We start from the raw sequence: 19,496 nt of genomic DNA on the forward strand, positions 1-19,496 counted from the left end.
ATCCATCTGAGTTTTCTAATTTTCAACAGCAAATATAGATTTTAAATCTACTAAAGGACTGGAGGGGCAGGAGCTGCAATAAGTCACACTCCCTCAGGACCCATCCCACGTTAACATTCTGGTTCTCCATGGTGGGCCTTCTTGCTCTGGCAGGGACGCCCTGGCCACCATATTGTTGTGACATCTCCAAACACCACCCTCTACCGTTTTCTTCTGGAGAGATAAATTTTCAACTTTCAGTCTTTTTCACTCTAGGACACAGACCCACAAGTCTATGCAGCCTCATCGCATCCCTGGGCCCATCTCTAGTCCCCCGAAGTCCAGTCTGGGCCCAGCGCCTGGACTGCTGTTTCTAGGAGAGGAACGTTGAGTACATGGGAAGTACAAAGTAGTGTTGGACCTGGTTAAAGAGCTTGGGATGTTGGGGTCACACAGATGTGGGTTCAAATCCCCTGTTGCCTCTCACTGGCTTTGTGAACTTGGTCATGTTCCTTAGACTCTCTCATCTTTATCGATCATAATTCCATACTATAAAGATGAGATAAAGTATGTATAACAACCACCATATAGTAGGTGCTCAGTAAACGTTACTTCTTTTGTCTGCTGTTAGTTATTTGCTTTGTTAAAAGAAAAACTTGAGGCAAATTAAATTTAACAGAGTTCAATTGAGTAAAGAATGATCCGAGAATCGGGCAGCCACAAGAACTAGAATAGGTTCAGAGTGACTTCAGGGTTGCCAGTGGTCAGATAATATTTATGCACAGAAAAGCAAAGGGATGGACATTAACTGGAAGTGAGGCACAGAGCCGCTGGCTTGGTTACAGCTTGGCATTCACCTTATTTGAACACGGCTTGAACAGTTGGCCACCTGTGATCGGTATAAGAGTGGGTTACAGTCTGTTTACACATCTAGTTATGTTACAGTTCACTATGTACAGAGAAACCTGTAGGCCAAACTTAAAATATGAAAGGAGGCAGCTTTAGGCTAAATTTAATTTAACAGCCTTGTATTTCCACTTAATTTACAATAATCCTGGTGTGTTGGGAAAGGGTGACTCTTGTGTATATTGCTATTGCTTAGCAGGTGGGGCTTAGCATTCCTAAATTGGGGGTGGTGTCGGGCAGAGTTGGGGGGGCAATAAATACAGACAATTAACCATGTATCCCAGTTAAATGCTGTATTTCTGCTACTGGGGGAAAGAGTTAGTAGGCCAGAGTCTTTCCAAAGCATATAAACATTTCACTAAGGAAGGAGAAAATATTATTTTAAAAGCTGGATGAATTTTCAGGTGGTTGCTATAGGACAATGACAGGGTTCTTCCAGGGAAGAGAATTGCGTTTTCCCTCAGGCATTGACGGATAGCAAGAGGTGAGGCTGCCCCCTGCCGGACGTGGTGGGGAAGGCGGGGAGGGAGGGAAGTTGTCGTGGAATAGGAAACTGAGAACCTTCCCCTGACCTGCTGAGGGAAGAGATGGCTGGGTGGGGGTCCAGATGGGCATAGAGTGGGCCCTGGGATCACGTCAGCTGGAACAGGGGATGGGAATTGAGAATTTGGTCAGAGAAGGAAGTCAGAGTCACAGCGGACTTAAAATCTCCCTCTTACCCCAAGCCTGCTATTTCTTAGAAAGGTGGGGCAAGTGCTAGATTTTCTGTTATTTGTGGATGGGTGTCTGACCCATTTGGGAAAAGATGACCCATAAGGCTGGAGGGATTGAGGATGCCTCGGTTGCTTGTGAGAAGCTGAGTAACATAGTCTTCATGTGCCGGGCACCTGGAGAGATTACTCTTGCAGGGTAGTCCTGAAGCATTGCATTTCATTATTTCCCACGGGAGGAGAAACACGAGCTGAACTTCGTGACATGTGTAGGATTGGGGGAAGAGCTTGGCAGATCTTAGGGTCTTTGTCATGAATCAGACCCCGTAAGTCAGCTGTACTTTCTCATTGTTCTATAATGTCTGTTTGGATAAAGGGCTTCTTGGGCTATTGCTGATCATGTCTTCCTCTGAAAATTTGACATATTTCTTCCAAGAGGCTGCCACCTGTCCTACCTCTCTACATAGCCCTGCTTCACCTTCCTCCTTGGCTGCTGCAGCTTGAAGGTGGGCCCACTACTCCTCCTGGGAGCCTTCCCTGGTCTGGCTTCTCACTCAGCTCACAGGCATCTCATCCATGGCCAGGGTTGTGCCTCTTCCCATGAGGTGAGAAATGCTCAACATGACAGTTGTAGCTCCTGAGTTTTGGATGCCTTTTTTCTCGTAGATGTCCTGGGCACCCTAAACTCATAGTGTCCCACATCTCCCTCCCTCTCACCTATTTAGACCTCTGATCAGCTGGTGGCTTGGCTGTGTTCGCAGTCACTAGGGCTAGACACTTCCCAGTGACAGGTAACTCCCGTCTCACCGCATCACCGGTATCCTGGCACCGTTCCTTCTCTGACAGTGCACTGCAGACAAGGTGAGGGCTCTCGGGGATACTGTAATTCACCCCTGGTATCTGTGCTTAGGTACAAGCCATTCCTGTCCCTCCACATCCCTTATCTCTGGCTGGCCACATCTTAGGGCCAGATGAAAAGTTTCTGCCCATGCAGTGTTACCTGGTGCTGTAGCCCAACATAGTGCCCCCTCTCTTACGAAATTCCCATACCATTTTACCAGCACATTTTCATGTTCCAGAGCACACTGCCCTTGTATTGTACTTACTGACGTCTGCGTAACATTCTTCTCCCTACAAGGTGAGTTCATTGTGAGCAGGATGTTTATCTGATCCATCACCTTACTCACCTCAGTGACTTGTACATATCTGAGCTCAATAAATGAGCTTTGTGGCCATTAGCACACTATGTGCATTCTAGTCACGTACTTGCCTGTTTCTCCAGCTGGTGGGTAAGTTTCTTCAGGACTGGGCTAAGCATGATTCTGCTTGTGTCCATTATATCAATGGAACACTGTGCCTGGCACAACCTAACTATATAATAAATGCCGAATTAAATGGGTGAGAATAACTCCATTAATCATTTAGTATTTAGTGTACCTTGAAGAACCCTAACATTAAAAGTTTTGGATAAAAAACAAATAAAAGTTTTGGCTAAAGCAGATGAGCATATGAAAGAAATTGAGAAGGAGGGGCTAGAGATGGAGGAGGAAATCTAGCAGAATGTGGTGTCACAGGAGAGGGAAGAGTTTAGCTGGAGAGAGGGACCAAATAAGAAGAGGACTGATTTAGCAGCATGGAGGTCTTTGGGGAGATACGGAGAGCCATTTTTCCTTGGAAGGAAAGGAACAGGAGCCAGAGTGGAATGCACTGAGGAGTGAGTGGGAGAGCAGAAATGGAGAAAAAACATACTGATAATTTTTCAAGAACTTTGCCTATAGAAAGGAGAAGGGTAATAGGGAGGCAAATAGATATGAGAGTGGAATCCAGTGAGGATTTTCTTTTAAAATGGGGTATACGTGATTATGTTTGAAAGATGATGGAGTGGGAAAGACCTTCCTAAGCAAAACATAAAACTCTGAATGAGAACTAAGAAATTTAATTACATAAAACTATCTTTTTGCATAAAAGCAGGTGACACATTGGGAAAGAACATTTGTAACACACATAACAGATGTAACACATTACTTGGACTATCACAAATGGAGGTACAAAAAAAATGTATTTGTAACTGCACTCTACTTGCTGCCTAGCTCATTCCCATTTCAAGCAGAGGACAACCACATCGACAAACAAAAAAATTAAAATATCCCCTCAATGGAATTTAGTTGCTTTTAATGTATTCATCCTTAAAAATCCAGATCATTTTTCTGTCTTCAAGGAATCCATCTATGGATTCTGTATTTTGTCCTTGACCTTTGCACGTACTTCTGTTGGTCAGCATAACATGGGTGCAATCGCGTGCTGCATGTCTGTGTCTCCAGCCTGACCTTGAGATTTTTGAGGTAGGGACATTCTCAGTGTCCAGTATATGCCCATGACCCATGTATATGTGCTGACCCTTGATTAATAGTCACATAAGTCCCCTGCATGCATCAGTGTTTTGGAGTGTTAGGCAGGACTATTTCTGCATTTGTCACATTCCTAGAAGGAGCATTTTCAGCCGCCAGCAACCTCTCCGGTGCCCCTTCTTAGTCAGGTCCACTTTCTCCAAATATAACTATGCTCTGATTTCTAGCGCCTTAGATTAGTTTTGCCTCTTTTTGAACCTCATATAAAATGAATCATGCAGCTTGTGTTCTTTTGTGTCTGACTTAGTATGTTCAATACTATGTGTTCGTTTTCCTTGTAGTATTTTATTATATGAATGGTCATTGTGGTTTTAATCATAAATTATTTTTTGCTTCTCAGAGAAAAGGCCTTTCCTAAATCTAGAAGATTATTTAGCCAAGGCTATGTTTGGTATTGTAATTTTTTTCGTATACTATATGAGTGTCTAAAACATAAGGAAAACAAGAGCCCACGTTCCTCTTTCTCTTAGAAAACACGATTTACAACAGTACACAAACATGAAGGAACTCTTACTTGAGTTCTTTTCCACAGAGTTGGGCTTTCGCTCTGTGGGACCACTCTGAATGTTAATTCGGACTATGGGAGCAGCAGGGAGTGGCTCCCTGAGCAGAGAGCGCCCCCGCCTGACGTGCGTTTCTGTCCCTGCCCCTGTCTCCCCGCCTCGCGTCGGCGATTTCCAGTAAGATGAGTCAGAAAGCGGGGAAGGAGGGTCCCAGACTCTCCAAGAACCAGAGGCTCTCCGAGCACTTCAGCATACACTGCTGCCCGCCGTTCACCTTCCTCAACTCCAAGCGGGAGATTGTGGATCGGAAATACAGCATCTGCAGGAGCGGCTGCTTCTACCAGAAGCAAGAGGAGGACTGGGTCTGCTGCGCCTGCCAGAAGACCAGGTGAGTGGTCGCGCCGCCCGCTCTGAGGGGCTGGGCTGGGGCTGGGGCTCCGCAAGCCACTCTTCCCCGGCCCTGACGGTCGGCTCCGGGCTAGGCTGTGACACTGGAAGGCACTCCAGGGAGACTGGAAGGTGGGAGGGGGCGCAGGGCCTTCCTCCCTGTTTCCAGCTCCTGCCGGCGTCCCGTAAGCGGCAGAGGAGAGCCACGGCTCCAGCCTCCAGCTTCTTTTGGCCCTCTCAGACCCAGCCGCCGTGCAACGTCCCCTCAGAAGCCCAAGCAACCGCCAGCTGCGCCCCCCGCGGTGGTCAGAGCGCCAGCCAAGCCACGGTCCCCTCCGAGGTCCGAGCGTCAGCCACGCCCCCGCCCAGAGGTCCGACCACCACCAGCCAAGCAGCGCCCCCCTCAGAAGGCCAAGAAACAGCCGCGCAGCAGCCCCGGCAGAGGGCCAGGCGCCAGCCGTGGGGGGTCCCCCGTCAAAGCTTCTAGGTTCTGGTAACACCGTCTCTTCCCTTTTGTTCCCCCAGCCCTAAGGTTAGTAGCTGCTTCCTGTATTTACTAACATTGGGCTGTCTCAGTGGCCCTGTTTCAGTCTTACCAAACCTGTGTGATCAAGTCCCTGCATTAAATCCCCTCTGGTTGAAATACCTAGTGTGGCTTCTGTTTTCCTCCTAAATGCTATTGGTGCATACGTCAGATGGCTGTGTCCTTTGCTTCCTTTGTCTAATAGGATGGGAAGTCATTAATTTATCAATTCAGATTATTGACCACAGTGACAGATTGAATAAATGACTACCTTGACTCCTGCGCCTCAGAGAGAGGAGGAATGGTGACTCTAACAGAATATCTGTGTGTGTAAAAGGAGATGGTCATCCTTTGTATCCTTCCATCCTCCCAACACATTTCATCTGACGTTAATCTTAGCGGCAATACCATTCACTCATTCATTCACTCATTGAGTTATTCAACAGTTATTGCATACCTATAAAGTTCTATGTACTGTGCTGGGGGAAGGGAATATGGCAGTGAACAAGCCATGTTGTTTGGGATTCACCAGGTCCAAATAAGAGAGTAGTTGGTCATAGTGTGGGGTGTAAATGCTGTAATATTGTCATGATCAGTATGCACATTGGACCAGGAGAGCCTCGAGCAGAGACTTATTGGCTCTGCCACAGAAGTTTTGGGGTTTACAGAGGAGATTAGGCTAGGATGAGTAGATGATATCAGAAAAGTGATCCATGTAGAGAGAAAAGGAGAGTCAGAGGGCACCTGTTCCCCTGCTCTATCTCAGGTAGGCCAGCTTTTTTTTTTTTTTTTTTAAGATTTCATTTGTTAGAACAGTTTTAGGTTTATAGCAAAATTGAGGGGAAGGAGCAGAGATTTCCCCTCCATCTCCTACCCCAACATATGGGCTGCCACTTTTTAGTCCTTCTAATATTTGGAAATGAATTTGTTTTATAAGTTAGTAGTAGATGTTGACTAAATTTGAGATTCTCTTATCTCCTCTGATACCCAGCACCTACATGGCACATTTCTGTGTGTAGATGTCATATAATGTTTACTGATTTAGCAGGGAGAAGAATCAACTGGGGAGCATGTTAAAGATGCTCCAAGAGCATCTGATTTATTGGGTTACCAGTAATGCCTGGGGTTCTGCATTTTCAACAAGCACTTCTTCCCCCAAGGTACAGTTACATAGGCGGTACACAGACTGCACAATGAGCAACATCGACCTAAATCATCTGTATATAAATAATTCAGATTATTTGTGTTGTGTAGTAAAGAAACGTGGAGGGTGACAAATTTACGGTACCAAAAGTGAAAGCATTAAAACGATGCAAGGTAGGGTGAGTTTAATTTGTGAAGGAAGTAACAGGCTACTCAGTCACTAAAACTTTAAAAGGAAGTTGTATGCCAGATTATCTAATAATTAACTTAGTCCCTCTTCAGGAGTCTGGATAAAAGGGGCCCAGGACATGTAAGGATTGGTATGTGGAAGTAGATGGAAAATGTGCAGAGCAGAAGAAATTAATTATATAAGAGGCAAGTCACCGATGGTGCCATGGAGGCATGTCACCTATGAAAGCCATCATCTACAGTGAGTTGAGTGATGGCTCTTTGGGCAACTGGAGTTCCAGCAGGACATGGAAAGGAGAGGGGAGACAGTGAGAGCAAACTCTGCCTCAGCCACAGATTTGTCTGGCTCTGCCTTGCTTATTGTGTTCACCTAATCAACAGAGATCCTAGTGCCGGCTGGTTCTGACTCCCTCAGTTAGCTCATCTCAGTGGGTATCAGAGAAGTGCCTCCACAGGCTGTCAGTACCTCCAGCCTTTGTCCTTTATCTGGGAACAGAGGACCTGAAAGGCTCCATTCGTAATGTCTCATGACAAAGGCCTATTGGATTCTTAATAACTCCCTTAGATAGGTCTTCTCAAAACCCAGAGAATAATTTAATCTTAGAAACCAACTGGTATGATTCCCAACATCCTGATTAGGCATGGTAACATTCTCATATTTGACAGGAGAAAACTGTGGCATCTCCTTCTTAGTTTATTCTGCCCTCTCAATTCTTTAAGATTTTAGGATTTCACAAGGCTCTCCTTGCCCTTGGGATTAACAGACAATTTCCTGGGCTGAGCCTCTTGGTTCCTCAGTGCTCTGCTTTTGAGAGCTGGGGATCTGTGGTTCTTTGAAAACCACCAAGGTGGCTATTTGGGGCCCAATCAGTCAGACATATTGAGCAGTGCTGTCTGTGTCTTTGACTCTTTCTTTCAGAGTATGTTTTATATGGTATCAAATCAAGCCCTGCATAAAAGAAGCCTGGAAGACCAATTTATTTCTGCATGTATTTATCAAGTTTATTAACCAAGACCATGTGCATAGGACAGCATCAAATTCTAGGAATCAAGAGAGCTGAAGTAGGCTTAGATGATAGCTATGAATGACCCATTCCGCAGTGATGCTGCTGTTCCTTCCAGGACAGCCCTGAGATTGGCTGCCTCCGCCCTCAGCCCACATCCAGTGGTTTTACCTCCCTGATATCTTGCCTTCAGCCACTTATTTATTCCCTTGTCTCACTTTAGCATATGACAAAAATCAAAGCCCAGAAAAGATAACTGTTAGAGAGAGAGGTGTGAAATGACTCTCTCTATAGGATTTGGTCTCTAGGAGTCAGAGAAAACTCTAGTCTTCAGTCTCAAATTGAAGCAGGCCCTAGTTTGGTGGTTTGTTGACCACCCATGGTCCTGAGCTAGGCATGTCAGCACATTGCTTCTGAAAGTTAGAACAAGCACCACCAGCTGATTAACTACATGCCCGTTACATTACTCATAGCTAAGAAGGAACTCTACTTTCTTTTGTAACTATAGAAGAAAAGATTCATATTTGTATTTTGGTTTGAATTTGTTTGGACTTATCAAGACCTCCAAAGAACAGGGAAGTTATAAATGTTTTATGATTGTCAATTATAATTGACAAGCTAGAATTGACTTCAGAAGAGCGCTGGCCCACGCACAGTTACTACGAGAGGTCCGAGTGTGCATCAACATACCAGCCATCAGGGCCAGCTGCTAAGGTTGAGGCTGTTAGGAAGAGACAGCCTCCCTGCTCCTTTAGGCACACAGACGTGACATTTTTTTGGATGCTTCCTATGACTTGACTTGTCCTTCTTTTGTCTGTTCTGATGTGGAAGAGGTAGACTCTACATTTTCTCCTTCCAGAAAACTATAGAGCATTCTTTCTTTCTTCATGCAGGGTTGGGTGAACTAGCCCTTCCACTCCCCTTTTCTGGGCCCTCCCTTTATTTCCCTGAGTAAAAAACACTGACTTTGTAGTCATGCCTTAGAAAGAGTTTCTTTCTTACATGCTTGTGGAAAGATCCCTGTGCAGGACTATATTATACTTAATTTCATCCCAGTGGTTATGCCCTGGCAATCTACTGTTGGTCTCTTCAGCCAAACAAAATCAGGAATTCAGCTACCGTTTTCTAGCAGAGCCAGGAAAAGGGGCTGAGCTCTATGCTGTCCATTCAGGCTCTTGCCCTGGTGGCCTTTCCACTTGCATTATTGCTTTTATAAGTTTCGGTGACTGAACCGTTGAATCTTGATCTACCTAAGCCATACAGTCCCATGTGGGAGCAGGCCTTTGTACATCATGGTGGTCCCTATGGCACAGTGCCTTTGCAGAGCAGATGCTTGTGCAGAAGCCTGGGTTAGCCAGAAAGCCCTGCAGTCCTGGGAGCTGTATTTTTTCCCAGTCTGGTCTGCAGCCTCTGCCTGGTCAGTCGGGCTGTGTGCCGAAGTGGTAAGGGCTAGGGGCTGTGTACAAGGCACCAGCAGTGTCTGCTCTAATGGTTTCCTGTGGCCTCACGAATGCTGAGCCCAGGCTTTTTATCAATGGTGCAATGTGTTGAATTTGTTGACGACTCATTCACTCAGTCTTTAAACTCTCTGCTCTCCTGATATCTGACTCTCCTCTTCCTACTTCTCTGCAAGAAGTTTCCTTCTCAGTCTACTAGTGAGTATTTCTTTTTCTGCCAATAGCTTAACCTTGAGGTCCCCTAGGGTTCCACACTGAGCTCTCTGCTTGTGTGATTTTGTCTTCTCTCATGGTTTTTAGCCATGACTTGCATGCTGATGACTTTCGAATCTTAATTCATCCCTGACATTAAACTCATATATGAGTCTGCTCACTCAGCAGATCAACTTGACATTGTGAAACTTAATCTGTCTACACTTGACTTCTTTCCTATGAAAGATTGCTCTTCTTGTTTTCTATCTCAGCAAATAACAGTTATTAGCCCATCCAATCACTCAAGTTGGAAACCTAAGCACCACCCTAACTTCCAATCTTTCCCCACACATGAATATCTGCCAATTTGACTTTCTGATGGGAAAGAGTGCAGAAGTGAGAAGAGGCTATGAACAAAGGAGAGGGAATGGAGATAGTTGATAAAGTAAGTTTCTTCCACAGTACATGTGGAAGGATTGACTTTGATGGGAGCAGAGAAGCTGTTTGGTTGTGCACAGTAGAGAGAGCTCCATTAACATGCATTAAGATGGAGGCAAGTCATGCACTGAGAATGAGAGCTAGAGGCTTGAGAAGGTTGGGATAAATTTGGAATATTAGAGACCAGGCTGCTAGGCTGTACTGAGAGCTGGCTGAACTCAGCTCAACAGAGCTGCACATGGATCATTTGTTCTTAAGGAGCTCATTCTCCAATGAGGGAAACAGATTGTCATCTCCAAAATTACCAGCGAAATTATCCAACTCCACATCCACATTCTGCTTCTTTTCCAGCTTGCTTTGCCAAATGGCCCTCATGGCAGCTTACGTGTGTGCACACACATACACACGCTGGCACACACATATCCCATGTATATCAGGCTTATTGGGGTATAATTTATATATGATAAAATTCAATCCTTTCAGCATACATTTCTATGCACATAGTCATGTAACCATTGCCACAAATGAGATATAGAATATTTTCATTATCCCCCCAAATTCCCTCATACTTCTTCTTTGTAGTCAACTCCCCATCCCCTAGTAACCACTGATCTATTTTCTGTCCATATAGTTTTGCCTTTTCCAGGATGTCATATAAATGGAATCATATAGCAGGTAGCCTTTTGAGTCTGGCTTCTTTCATGCACTAGTATAGTGCTTTTGAGATTGAATCATGTTGTGCATGAATCAGTAGTTCTTTTCTTTTTATAGCTAAGTAGCATTTCATTATATGGATGCACCTACCACGTGTATACACCTACCTCATGTATAAATGCCTGAGTTCTGAGTTTGCTACTCACCAGGTGAAGGATATTTGTTTCCAATTTTGGTGATTATGAATAAAGCTGCTATAAACATCCATGTAAACATGGATAGCTTTCCCTTCTCTTGAGTAAATAACTAGGACTGCCATTGTTGGGACATATAATAGGTATGCATTCAAACTTATAAGAAACTGCTAAATTATTTTCCAAAGTGGTTGTACCATTTTGTATTCTCACCAGAAATCTGGGCTTCTTGGCAGCACTTGTTATTGTCAGCTTTCAAAATTTTACCTGTTCTAATAGGTGTGTAGTGGTATCCTGTTTTAGTTATAATTTTGCATTTTCCTAATGACTAGTGAAGTTAAGCATCTTTTAATGAGCTTATGGATCAACCACTAAAGACACATATTTGAAGTGTCTGTTCAAATCTTCTGCATATGAAAATTGAGTTGTTTTTCTCATTATTGTGGTTTGAGAGCTTTAAAAATATTCTGAATATAAGAGCTTCATCAAAAATGTGCTTTGCAAATATTTTCTCCAAGTCTCTGACTTGCCTTTTTATTTTCTTTACAGTGTTTTGTGAAGAACCAAAGTTTTAAATTTTAATAAATTTTTGATTTAAGAAATCTTTTCTTAACCCAAGATCACAAAGATGTTCTCCTATATTTTCTTCCAGAAATTTAAAATTAGGTTTTACATTTATATTATTATCCATTTTGAGTTAATTTTTTATAAATGTTGTGAGGTATGAATTGAGGTTCAATTTTTTTGTGTGTATGGTTATCCAATTTTTCCAGCATCATTTATTGAAAAGATTCTCCACCGGATTACCTTTGTAATTTTGTAAAAAGTCAGTTGATCACACATTTGTGAGTTTATTTTTGAACTTTCAATTTTTCCCATTTTTTGTGTATTTTTCATTTCACAAATACCATGTTTGATTACTGTAGCTTAATAGTAAATATTGAAATCTGTGTGAATTCTCCAACATTGTTCTTCATTTCTGAAATTGTTTTGGCTATCCTAGTTCCTTTACTTTTCCATATAAATTTTCAGTGTCAAGTTCTACAGTATATCCTGGTAGAATTTTGAAAGAGATTGTGTTGACTTTATAGATCAATTTGGGGAGAACTGTAACAATACTGAGCCTTCCAATCCATGAACATGGTATATCTTTCCATTTATTTAGGTCTTTTTTGTTTTATAGTTTCTAGTATGCAGATCTTGCACATATTTTGTTTGCTTTATACCTAAGAACTTATGCTTTTTGGTGATATTAAAAATAGCATGTTTTTCAATTTTAATTTTCAATTATTCATTGCTACTATATAAAAATATAACTGATTTTTGTATATCGATCTTATATTCTGTGATTTTTCTAAACTTACCTATTCTAGGGTTTTTTTTGTAGACCCTGGGGTTTCTTTCTGGAGTAACAATCATATTGTCTTTGAATAGAGACAGTTTTATAATATATTTTCCTTTTCAATATTTGCACCTATTTTTTGTATATGTTTTGAACTGCTATTTTGTTTAAAACATTTATTTGTTAGAGAAATACTTTAATAAGATTAAGTCTTGCCAAATTGGTCTTCTGGATTATTAAAAGGGATTAGAGCCCTAAGGCCCAAACTTAATTAGATAAGGTGCTTGAGTTGGATCGACGTCTGTTCTTTCTTCAAATCCTCATTTTCAGATATGGCTCAACTTTCCTAATGATCCATTGATTGATGTGCTCTATCATGCAAATAGAGAGTGACCATGAACATGCTTTGGATGTAAAGAATTGGTCCTGATTATTATTATTAATAGAATTACTATGGTAGTAATTGCCCCAAATCACCACGTACTGATGTCACCTTAATGCTTATGACAGATGGTCACCAAAGATCTGGAGATTGGATTTACATTATGGATTCAATTCCAATCCACATTTAGGGCCAGCCTCTTATTGGAGGGAGTTAACACCTTGAAGAACAGTTATGGGATAGTTGTTCATATGTGAGACAAAGACTAATGACACTTCCTTCCCCAACCCTACATGGCCTGAGATGTCTGTTTCTTCTGTTTTGCTATGTGAGAAGTCTTCACAATTTTAATCTTTCAAAGCTGTGCTACAATAGGATGATTAGGACATTTTATATAGGACTTGACTTTTGCACAATAGTGAACTAGTATTTTTCTATTTTGGGTTGGTCAGTGGGAATGATATGTAGGGTATTTTATGGAGGAAGAGAACTCCTCTCCTGTGATGATTCTCCTGCAGAATCATTATTACTGTCAGTGGTAAGGAGCCTTGACATAGCCCTTTGGCTTAAGAACCCTTCACACTTCTTGGTGAGCAGATGGTTGCCTTTCCCTAGGCTCCCTTGATACTTCCACTGCTATATTTCAGACACCCTTGCTCATCTACTCACTTAACTGACCATCTCCCTTGCTGGATGGAATGTGCATGATTTGGGATCAAGGAATCTTGTACTCATACCCCAAGGACCTGTCTCAGGGCATGGCTGATGTTATTGACTGAGTGAGGCCTAAAAACACACTTAGCACTCAGTCTGTCCCAGTGAGAAGGGTAAGGACTCTGGCATCATTCTAACAATTGGAAAGTAAAATTGAAAAAAAAAAGGGCATTAATTGAAAAGGTTTGAGTCTGAGCTCTGTGGATGCCCTTTGCCTGAATTACTTATTCTCTCTAAGTCACATTTTCCCCATCTGTAAAATGAGGATACTATCTACTTCATTAGTTCTTAATATTATAGTACTAGGTAAGTGAATGTTATTAGAACCGTGACTCAATGGATACATTGTGTCATTAATCCTAACCACTAGCAGATCCTCTCCGACTCAATTGCCTCCCCTGGTTGATTTGAAGTTCTGGGACCATTGCTGCAATTTGGCCACCCCCATTGCCATCTATGTGGCTATCATTGCCAGTAAAGTGCCAATTAGATAATTAGATGCTCATACCACCTGGGATGCCACAGTGGCTGATTTCAGTGATACCTGCACGGGGTGACATCTGGAATCTGTAGGTTTCTATGGTAGTCTCAATATCTGGGTTTTATATTCAGCAGAATCTATGGGGAATTCTAAAACACACAGGCTACCCTATGTCTGGGTGTCATAGGACCAATCCAGAAAGTGTACAGATTCCCTCCCCAAATTTCAAGGAATGCGTTCCAACCCTCCAGACTATAATTCACTCTATAAATTTCAATAAAATATTTCTGCATTTATTTTTTTTTTTGGTATCTTCAATCTGGTTTGAAGGGCATCAACATTGTTAGCTTAATATATAATTTGGGATTAAAAAATACTATTGTTAATAACTGAATATGCATTTTATTTCTAATTTTAAAAATCTCCCAAATTATAGGAAAAGCTGTGATCCCCATAAGTTTGGTCTCTAGAATAAAGATTGTGCCATATTTCTAATGCACGCATCTTGTTTTGTGTGTGTGTGTGTGTTTGTTTTTTAAATTAAAAACTTTGATGGTACTCTGAAACTATTCAACATGTTCTCATTTCAAAAGCGATCACGTTGAGTTCTTCTGTCTAAATAAATTGAAGTTGATCTCATTGACTATTTCAGCTGGATAAATTTGCAAATGATGCTTATCTGTGGCCACATATTTATATGTCTTTATTGGATGTTGTTTATCTCCTTCTTGAACACAGTTTGTTACCCATCAAAGTAGAAACATGTTAATATGGTCATGATTTTATAATTTGAGTGCATACATTCTATGTATATATGTATGTACATTCATATCTTTATGTGTAGTAAAACTTGTCTCCCAGGAGTGGGGTGTACTTTGATTTTCTTTGTGTTTTTCTGTTTTAAAATTATCTACAATGATTAACCAGAAAAGCAATAATTATTATACATAAAAATAGGAGAACTTTTGAAGAATATCTTTCTTAGGCTCAGGCCAGGAAAAAATTATTATTGTATTAATTTGGGCCAGACTACCAGAATTGAGAAAGTGATGGGAAGGATTCTAAGGCTGGATTTCCCAGAAGAAAAATAACCTCAAAGGCAGTCTCTAGATTCACAATTATATTAATTGAGCATGGAGAGAGAGTGTACATCACTTACCAATGTCACGAATTTTTCTTTTTCTCTTTGTCAATCAGATTGAAAAGGAGGATCAAGCCAACCCCAAAGAAGAAGTGATCACGGAGGAATTTCAAGTGAATGGACGGCCTCAGCTCCTGGACTCACTGCTTCACAACCCGTCGGCCCTCGGACAAGTTATCTGGCTTCAAATATGATGCAGGGCAAACACCTGCTGATGTGGCAACTGCTAGTGCCCATGGTCCCCGTGGCGTGGGGGCCTTGAGGCAGCCCACCTGGAGGTGAGCAAGGGCATCTCTGAGTGTTATATTCCAGCTGGGGGGTGGTCCCAGCGGCACCTATGGGCTCCAGAGGTCAGTGCACAGCTCTTTTGGTTTCACGTGCAGTCCTTTTTTCCCCAGGATGTGCACAGGCCTCCAGGGTCTTTGGGTCAGGATGGCTCAAGAGCCAGCCCACAAGTTGTCCTCCAAATCTTTACCCTCTTCCATCCCTGGCATTCTGTTGCTGAGCCTGACTTTTTTTGGTCCTTTACCTTCTTCTTTGTAATTAGTTCTCAATCTGGGTTCCTCTCTTTCCCTGTGCCATTAATCAGTTCCCTACATCAGCCCACAGTCAGAGCCACTGTTGGCTCTGGGGAAGATTCAAGTTATTTTCTGAGTAAGATGTTAGGCTGCCACCTAATTCAGAGATGCAAAGAAATCCCCAGAGAGCGTAGGAGTTGTCTCGATCTATGTGTCAGATGTGGCTGTGTGCTATGTCATAAGCAGAGAGAAAAAGCATGACGAAGTAGCCCCCTCCTACTCCTCAGGTCCCTGTCTCCAACCTCACATGGGGCTTTTTGAACATCTTATGGTCCTAGCCTGGGTGAGAGCAAACTCTCCAAGGCACTGCCCTTGAGCCCTGCCCAGCCTATCTCTGGACGATCCCAATTCTAGAACTGGCTGCTTTCAAACTGTGTAACCTTGGGCAAGTTATCTGGCTTCAACCATGGGGATGCCCTACTCCTATCCCCTCTCCTGAGTGGTCCTGGACACAGGGCTGCTGCTCCCCTACCCTCCACACCTTGAGACACAGGCCTATCGCCCCAGGGCATTTTCATTAGACCAGAAGGGGTGCTCAGAGAGTTTCTATTTCCAGATTGTGATCTCCCAAATTTCTGGGGAAGGCTGAAGCCTGGTTCCTCAGTGCTTTCCCTGGCTGTCTCTTCCACATTTCCACGTGATAGTGTAGTGGGATAAGAACAAATAGAAGAGGAGCTTGGCCTTGAGGAAGAGGAGAGTTAGGGCCGGTTAAGCGGTTCAAGACTTCTCTTCCTGTGTAGGAGGCCTTTTCACATTGTGAGGGCATCTGAACCCATTATAATGGGAAAGGTTTGGAGGTTGACTTCCCATCTCTTCTCTCTGTTTTGCCCCCACTATCTATAGCCCGAAACCTTGGGAAGGACTATGATCTCAAGTATGGGCTCTCGAGTAGGGCCATAAGCACTAACCCCCACTGTCACTGTACCTGGTTCTACCACATCCCCTGCACACAAACACATACTGCCCAGAGGGAGTTTGCCCCCTGGGACAAATGGAGGAAACTTAGATCATCTTGTGCTCCTGTGGACCGGTGTGTGTGTGTGTGTGTGTGTGTGTGTGTGTGTGTGTGTGTGTGTTGGGGAACTTAGCTTTGGGAGAATATCTTTGGGCTCTCATTTTCTCTCCCAGGCACAAATACTGGAGAGCCCTTCCAAGTCCCATGTCAGTTCCTACCCACTGAGGACTCTGACCAGTAAAGCTGATCACGAGGAGACTGTTCTCTAACACACAGCCTGGCTTTGCCTTAGGGTTCCATGGTATCCTCAGCAATAGCCTTGTAGGAAGGAGCCCCTCTTTGGCCACTTTCCTTACTCAGCCTAGAGTTGGGGAATAGGAGAAGAGGGTTTGGAATGGGTCCAGCTAGGTATACTCCAGAAATTTTCCCAGCTTGTTTTAAGCCCAAATTTGGCTGATTTGTTTACTGGCTCCAAAAGTTGGGATTGAAGGGTAAAAGATGCAGGCAATGGATCCTTCCCCTAACTCTCCTCCCCAACCTCTCCAACACTATTCTACCTATGAGGCCAGTGGAGGGGAGGAGAGGCCATGCCCCAGGATACAGGCTCATTGTTCTTCCAGGCATGGTCCACTTTGCTTGTGATTCAGAAGCCCTTTCCCTACCCAGCAAGACTACACTTTCTTGCCTTCTTTCTGTTCTCTCTTTTTGTACTTGTAAATCATATGTTGTTATACATTCTTGGCACTTGTGCCCATCTTGGAGCTCTCTTCTTGCTGTTCATTCTGCTTGTGATACTCTGGCCTGAGATCTTTGCACAGGTGTCTTCAGTTTGAATATCATCACGGAGATGCTTCCCTTGAAAACTCAGTGCCGTTTCCATGGTTACTCTCTATTCAGTCACTCTAAGTTTTGTTTGTCTTTGTAGCACTTATCACCCTCTGGAATTATCTTGTTCATTTATTTGCTTGTTTAATGCTTGGCTTCTCTTCCCCACCTAATGTAAACTCCGTGATTGCCAACACCTATTTACTGCTATGCCCTCAGTTCCTGGCACTGGGAAGAACTCAATAAATACTTGTTGACTGAATGAATGAATGTTTGTCTGTTGTTTTTTTATAAGGGTAATTTTTCAAAAGTCTAGATACTTTTAAGAAGCCAGAGGTGACTGTTGTATTTAGCAACAAGGAACTGTTGGTGACCCTGTAGGGTACTCTGTGTGGGGCAAAGGGGAGGAGAGGAAAAGGAATTTGTGAACCTAAATGCAACTCTCTCAACTGGCTTGAGTGTGAAGGAAAGCAGAGGAGTAGAGCAATGGCTGGGTTGAACAGAGGAGCATGGCGAGTGCAGCTGAGGGAGGTGGCAGAGTGGGTGCGTGACAAGGGAGGAGGGGGTGACTGATGGAGCTGAGAACTCAGGAGTTGGAAAGGAAGGAATTGGGGCCCAGAGAAGGAATCAGGCATGGAGCAGGGCTGCCTTGTCACTGGAAAAGAGGGAAGGAGAAAAGGAGAGTGTAGATTCTGGTAGATTTTCAGGGCACGTAGCAGGAACTTGAGACAGTTTCTGCCTGTGGCTTTGATTGTAAAGTCGGAGATGAGGTGGCTTATTCACGATGGGGATGCTGGTATTGGGGGCCAGAGGTATGAGGATGAAGGAGAAGATTATAAAGAAATCACTTCAACCACGCCTTTGAAATCATCATAATCTTTTCTCCAGATGAACTTATATTTTCTTTTTATTTATTGATGTAAAATTCAAGACAACATTTTGCCACTACATTCTTGCCTACAGCTTCATATTTAGATCTAAATCCTAGATCTAAACTTGAGACTCAGGGTTTCAGATGGAAGACAAAAGAGTTGAAGAAAGAAAGGCAAATAAATATTCATGAGAAAACTTTGACTATGGGAAGCTCCAAAAATTCCAGCAAATTACAGAGAGATGGTGCTGTGCTCTGAGACAGTAATTTGCTCAATGTCCATCTGGCCTGCAGTTCTTACAACAGAGAATGTGGAAGCTCTGGGCTGGAAGGGTTCTGGGAGGCCTTCCTGCCTGACTCTGTGGCATGTCCCAGTCCCATTAATAACACCATTAACAGGTGCTTACTGTCCCTGCTTCGGAAAATGAATTATTCTCAGTGGACAAAGGTGATACTGTTGACACAAGAGTGGGGTGTACAGCTGTCATTTGGAGAGATTTTGCATACTCACTCTTATTTGTAACACAGGTACATACTTGCAGGAATGGTTGGTTAAGGGTAGTGATACAAATAGCTGTTTAAAATTGAGCATCACCTGTGCAACCCTCTTATACCACAGGGTGTTTTGTGTTTGTAAATGGGAGAGGTTGATCATGGCCCCCATAGCCATTGAAACCATGACCTTGACCTTATTGTCATCATGCTGAAACCTAGAAGTTTCTAAACTGAGCTTGGTGGAGCCCTGGAGTACTTGGAGATGCCACCTTCTGAGATAGGAGGGAGGTGGAACCAACAGGACCCCAGGCCACACCTCCACATCAGCGAAAGTAGCTTTTATGTCTATGTTGACTTCTAATTTTATGTAGATGAAAGGATTCCACCTGAGTAAAAGAGTCTGACAATCTACACTTTCACAACTGAAAACAAATATTGATAGAATCCTTATGTTAGTGATTTTCTAAATGATTCATTGCATCAGAGTGTACCATTTAGCATTACATCATAGGTTTGGGTTCAGTTGTCTGGTACTTCAGTGACTACTCATTTCCTCTTAGGCAACAATTCATCTATCGCCAAGTGTTTTGACTTTTGATAGCTGGCTAGGTTTATCCAAAGTATGGATGAGCAAAAGAACATAGATTAGCAAATAGTCCTGATAATTATTCCTATACTTTTATTTTTAAACCAATGTATGTAACAGTATTATATTCAACATGGCACTAAAATCAATTTCTGTTTCATGAACTATATATATATTTTTTTGAGACAGAGTCTCACTCTGCTGCTTGGGCTAGAGTGTTGTGGCATCAGCCTAGCTCACAGCAACCTCAAACTCCTGGGCTCAAGCAATCCTTCTGCCTCAGCTTCCCGAGTAGGTGGGACTACAGGCATGTGCCACCATGCCTGGATAATTTTTTCTATACATTTTTAGTTGTCCAGCTAATTTCTTTCTATTTTTAGTAGAGACAGGGTCTCACTCTTGCTCAGGCTGGTCTTGAACTCCTGACCTTGAGCGATCC

At 42.9% G+C, this 19,496-nt stretch overlaps 1 protein-coding gene across 9 annotated transcripts in view; it reads left to right on the plus strand.

The window, feature by feature from the left end:
• MOBP (myelin-associated oligodendrocyte basic protein) overlaps positions 1-15,059 on the plus strand; it is a 43,068-nt gene extending 28,009 nt beyond the window's left edge. For 3 of the 9 annotated variants that reach the window (XM_012643889.1, XM_012643961.1, XM_012644175.1), the window contains 2 exons: positions 4,685-4,894; positions 5,135-5,536. In XM_012643889.1, coding sequence (XP_012499343.1) covers positions 4,689-4,894; positions 5,135-5,390 — 462 coding nt within the window. In that variant the 5' untranslated portion in view covers positions 4,685-4,688 and the 3' untranslated portion in view covers positions 5,391-5,536. Of the gene's footprint in view, positions 1-2,094; positions 2,161-4,667; positions 4,895-5,062; positions 5,537-14,803 lie in introns of those variants that run through there. The other 6 variants (XM_012644025.1, XM_012644099.1, XM_012644317.1 and 3 more) reach the window with 5 other exon arrangements.
• The last annotated feature ends 4,437 nt before the right edge of the window (positions 15,060-19,496 follow it).

Source organism: Propithecus coquereli, unplaced genomic scaffold, assembly GCF_000956105.1.
Source record: "Propithecus coquereli isolate 6110/MARCELLA unplaced genomic scaffold, Pcoq_1.0 Scaffold1, whole genome shotgun sequence".
Classification (NCBI taxonomy): domain Eukaryota; kingdom Metazoa; phylum Chordata; class Mammalia; order Primates; family Indriidae; genus Propithecus; species Propithecus coquereli.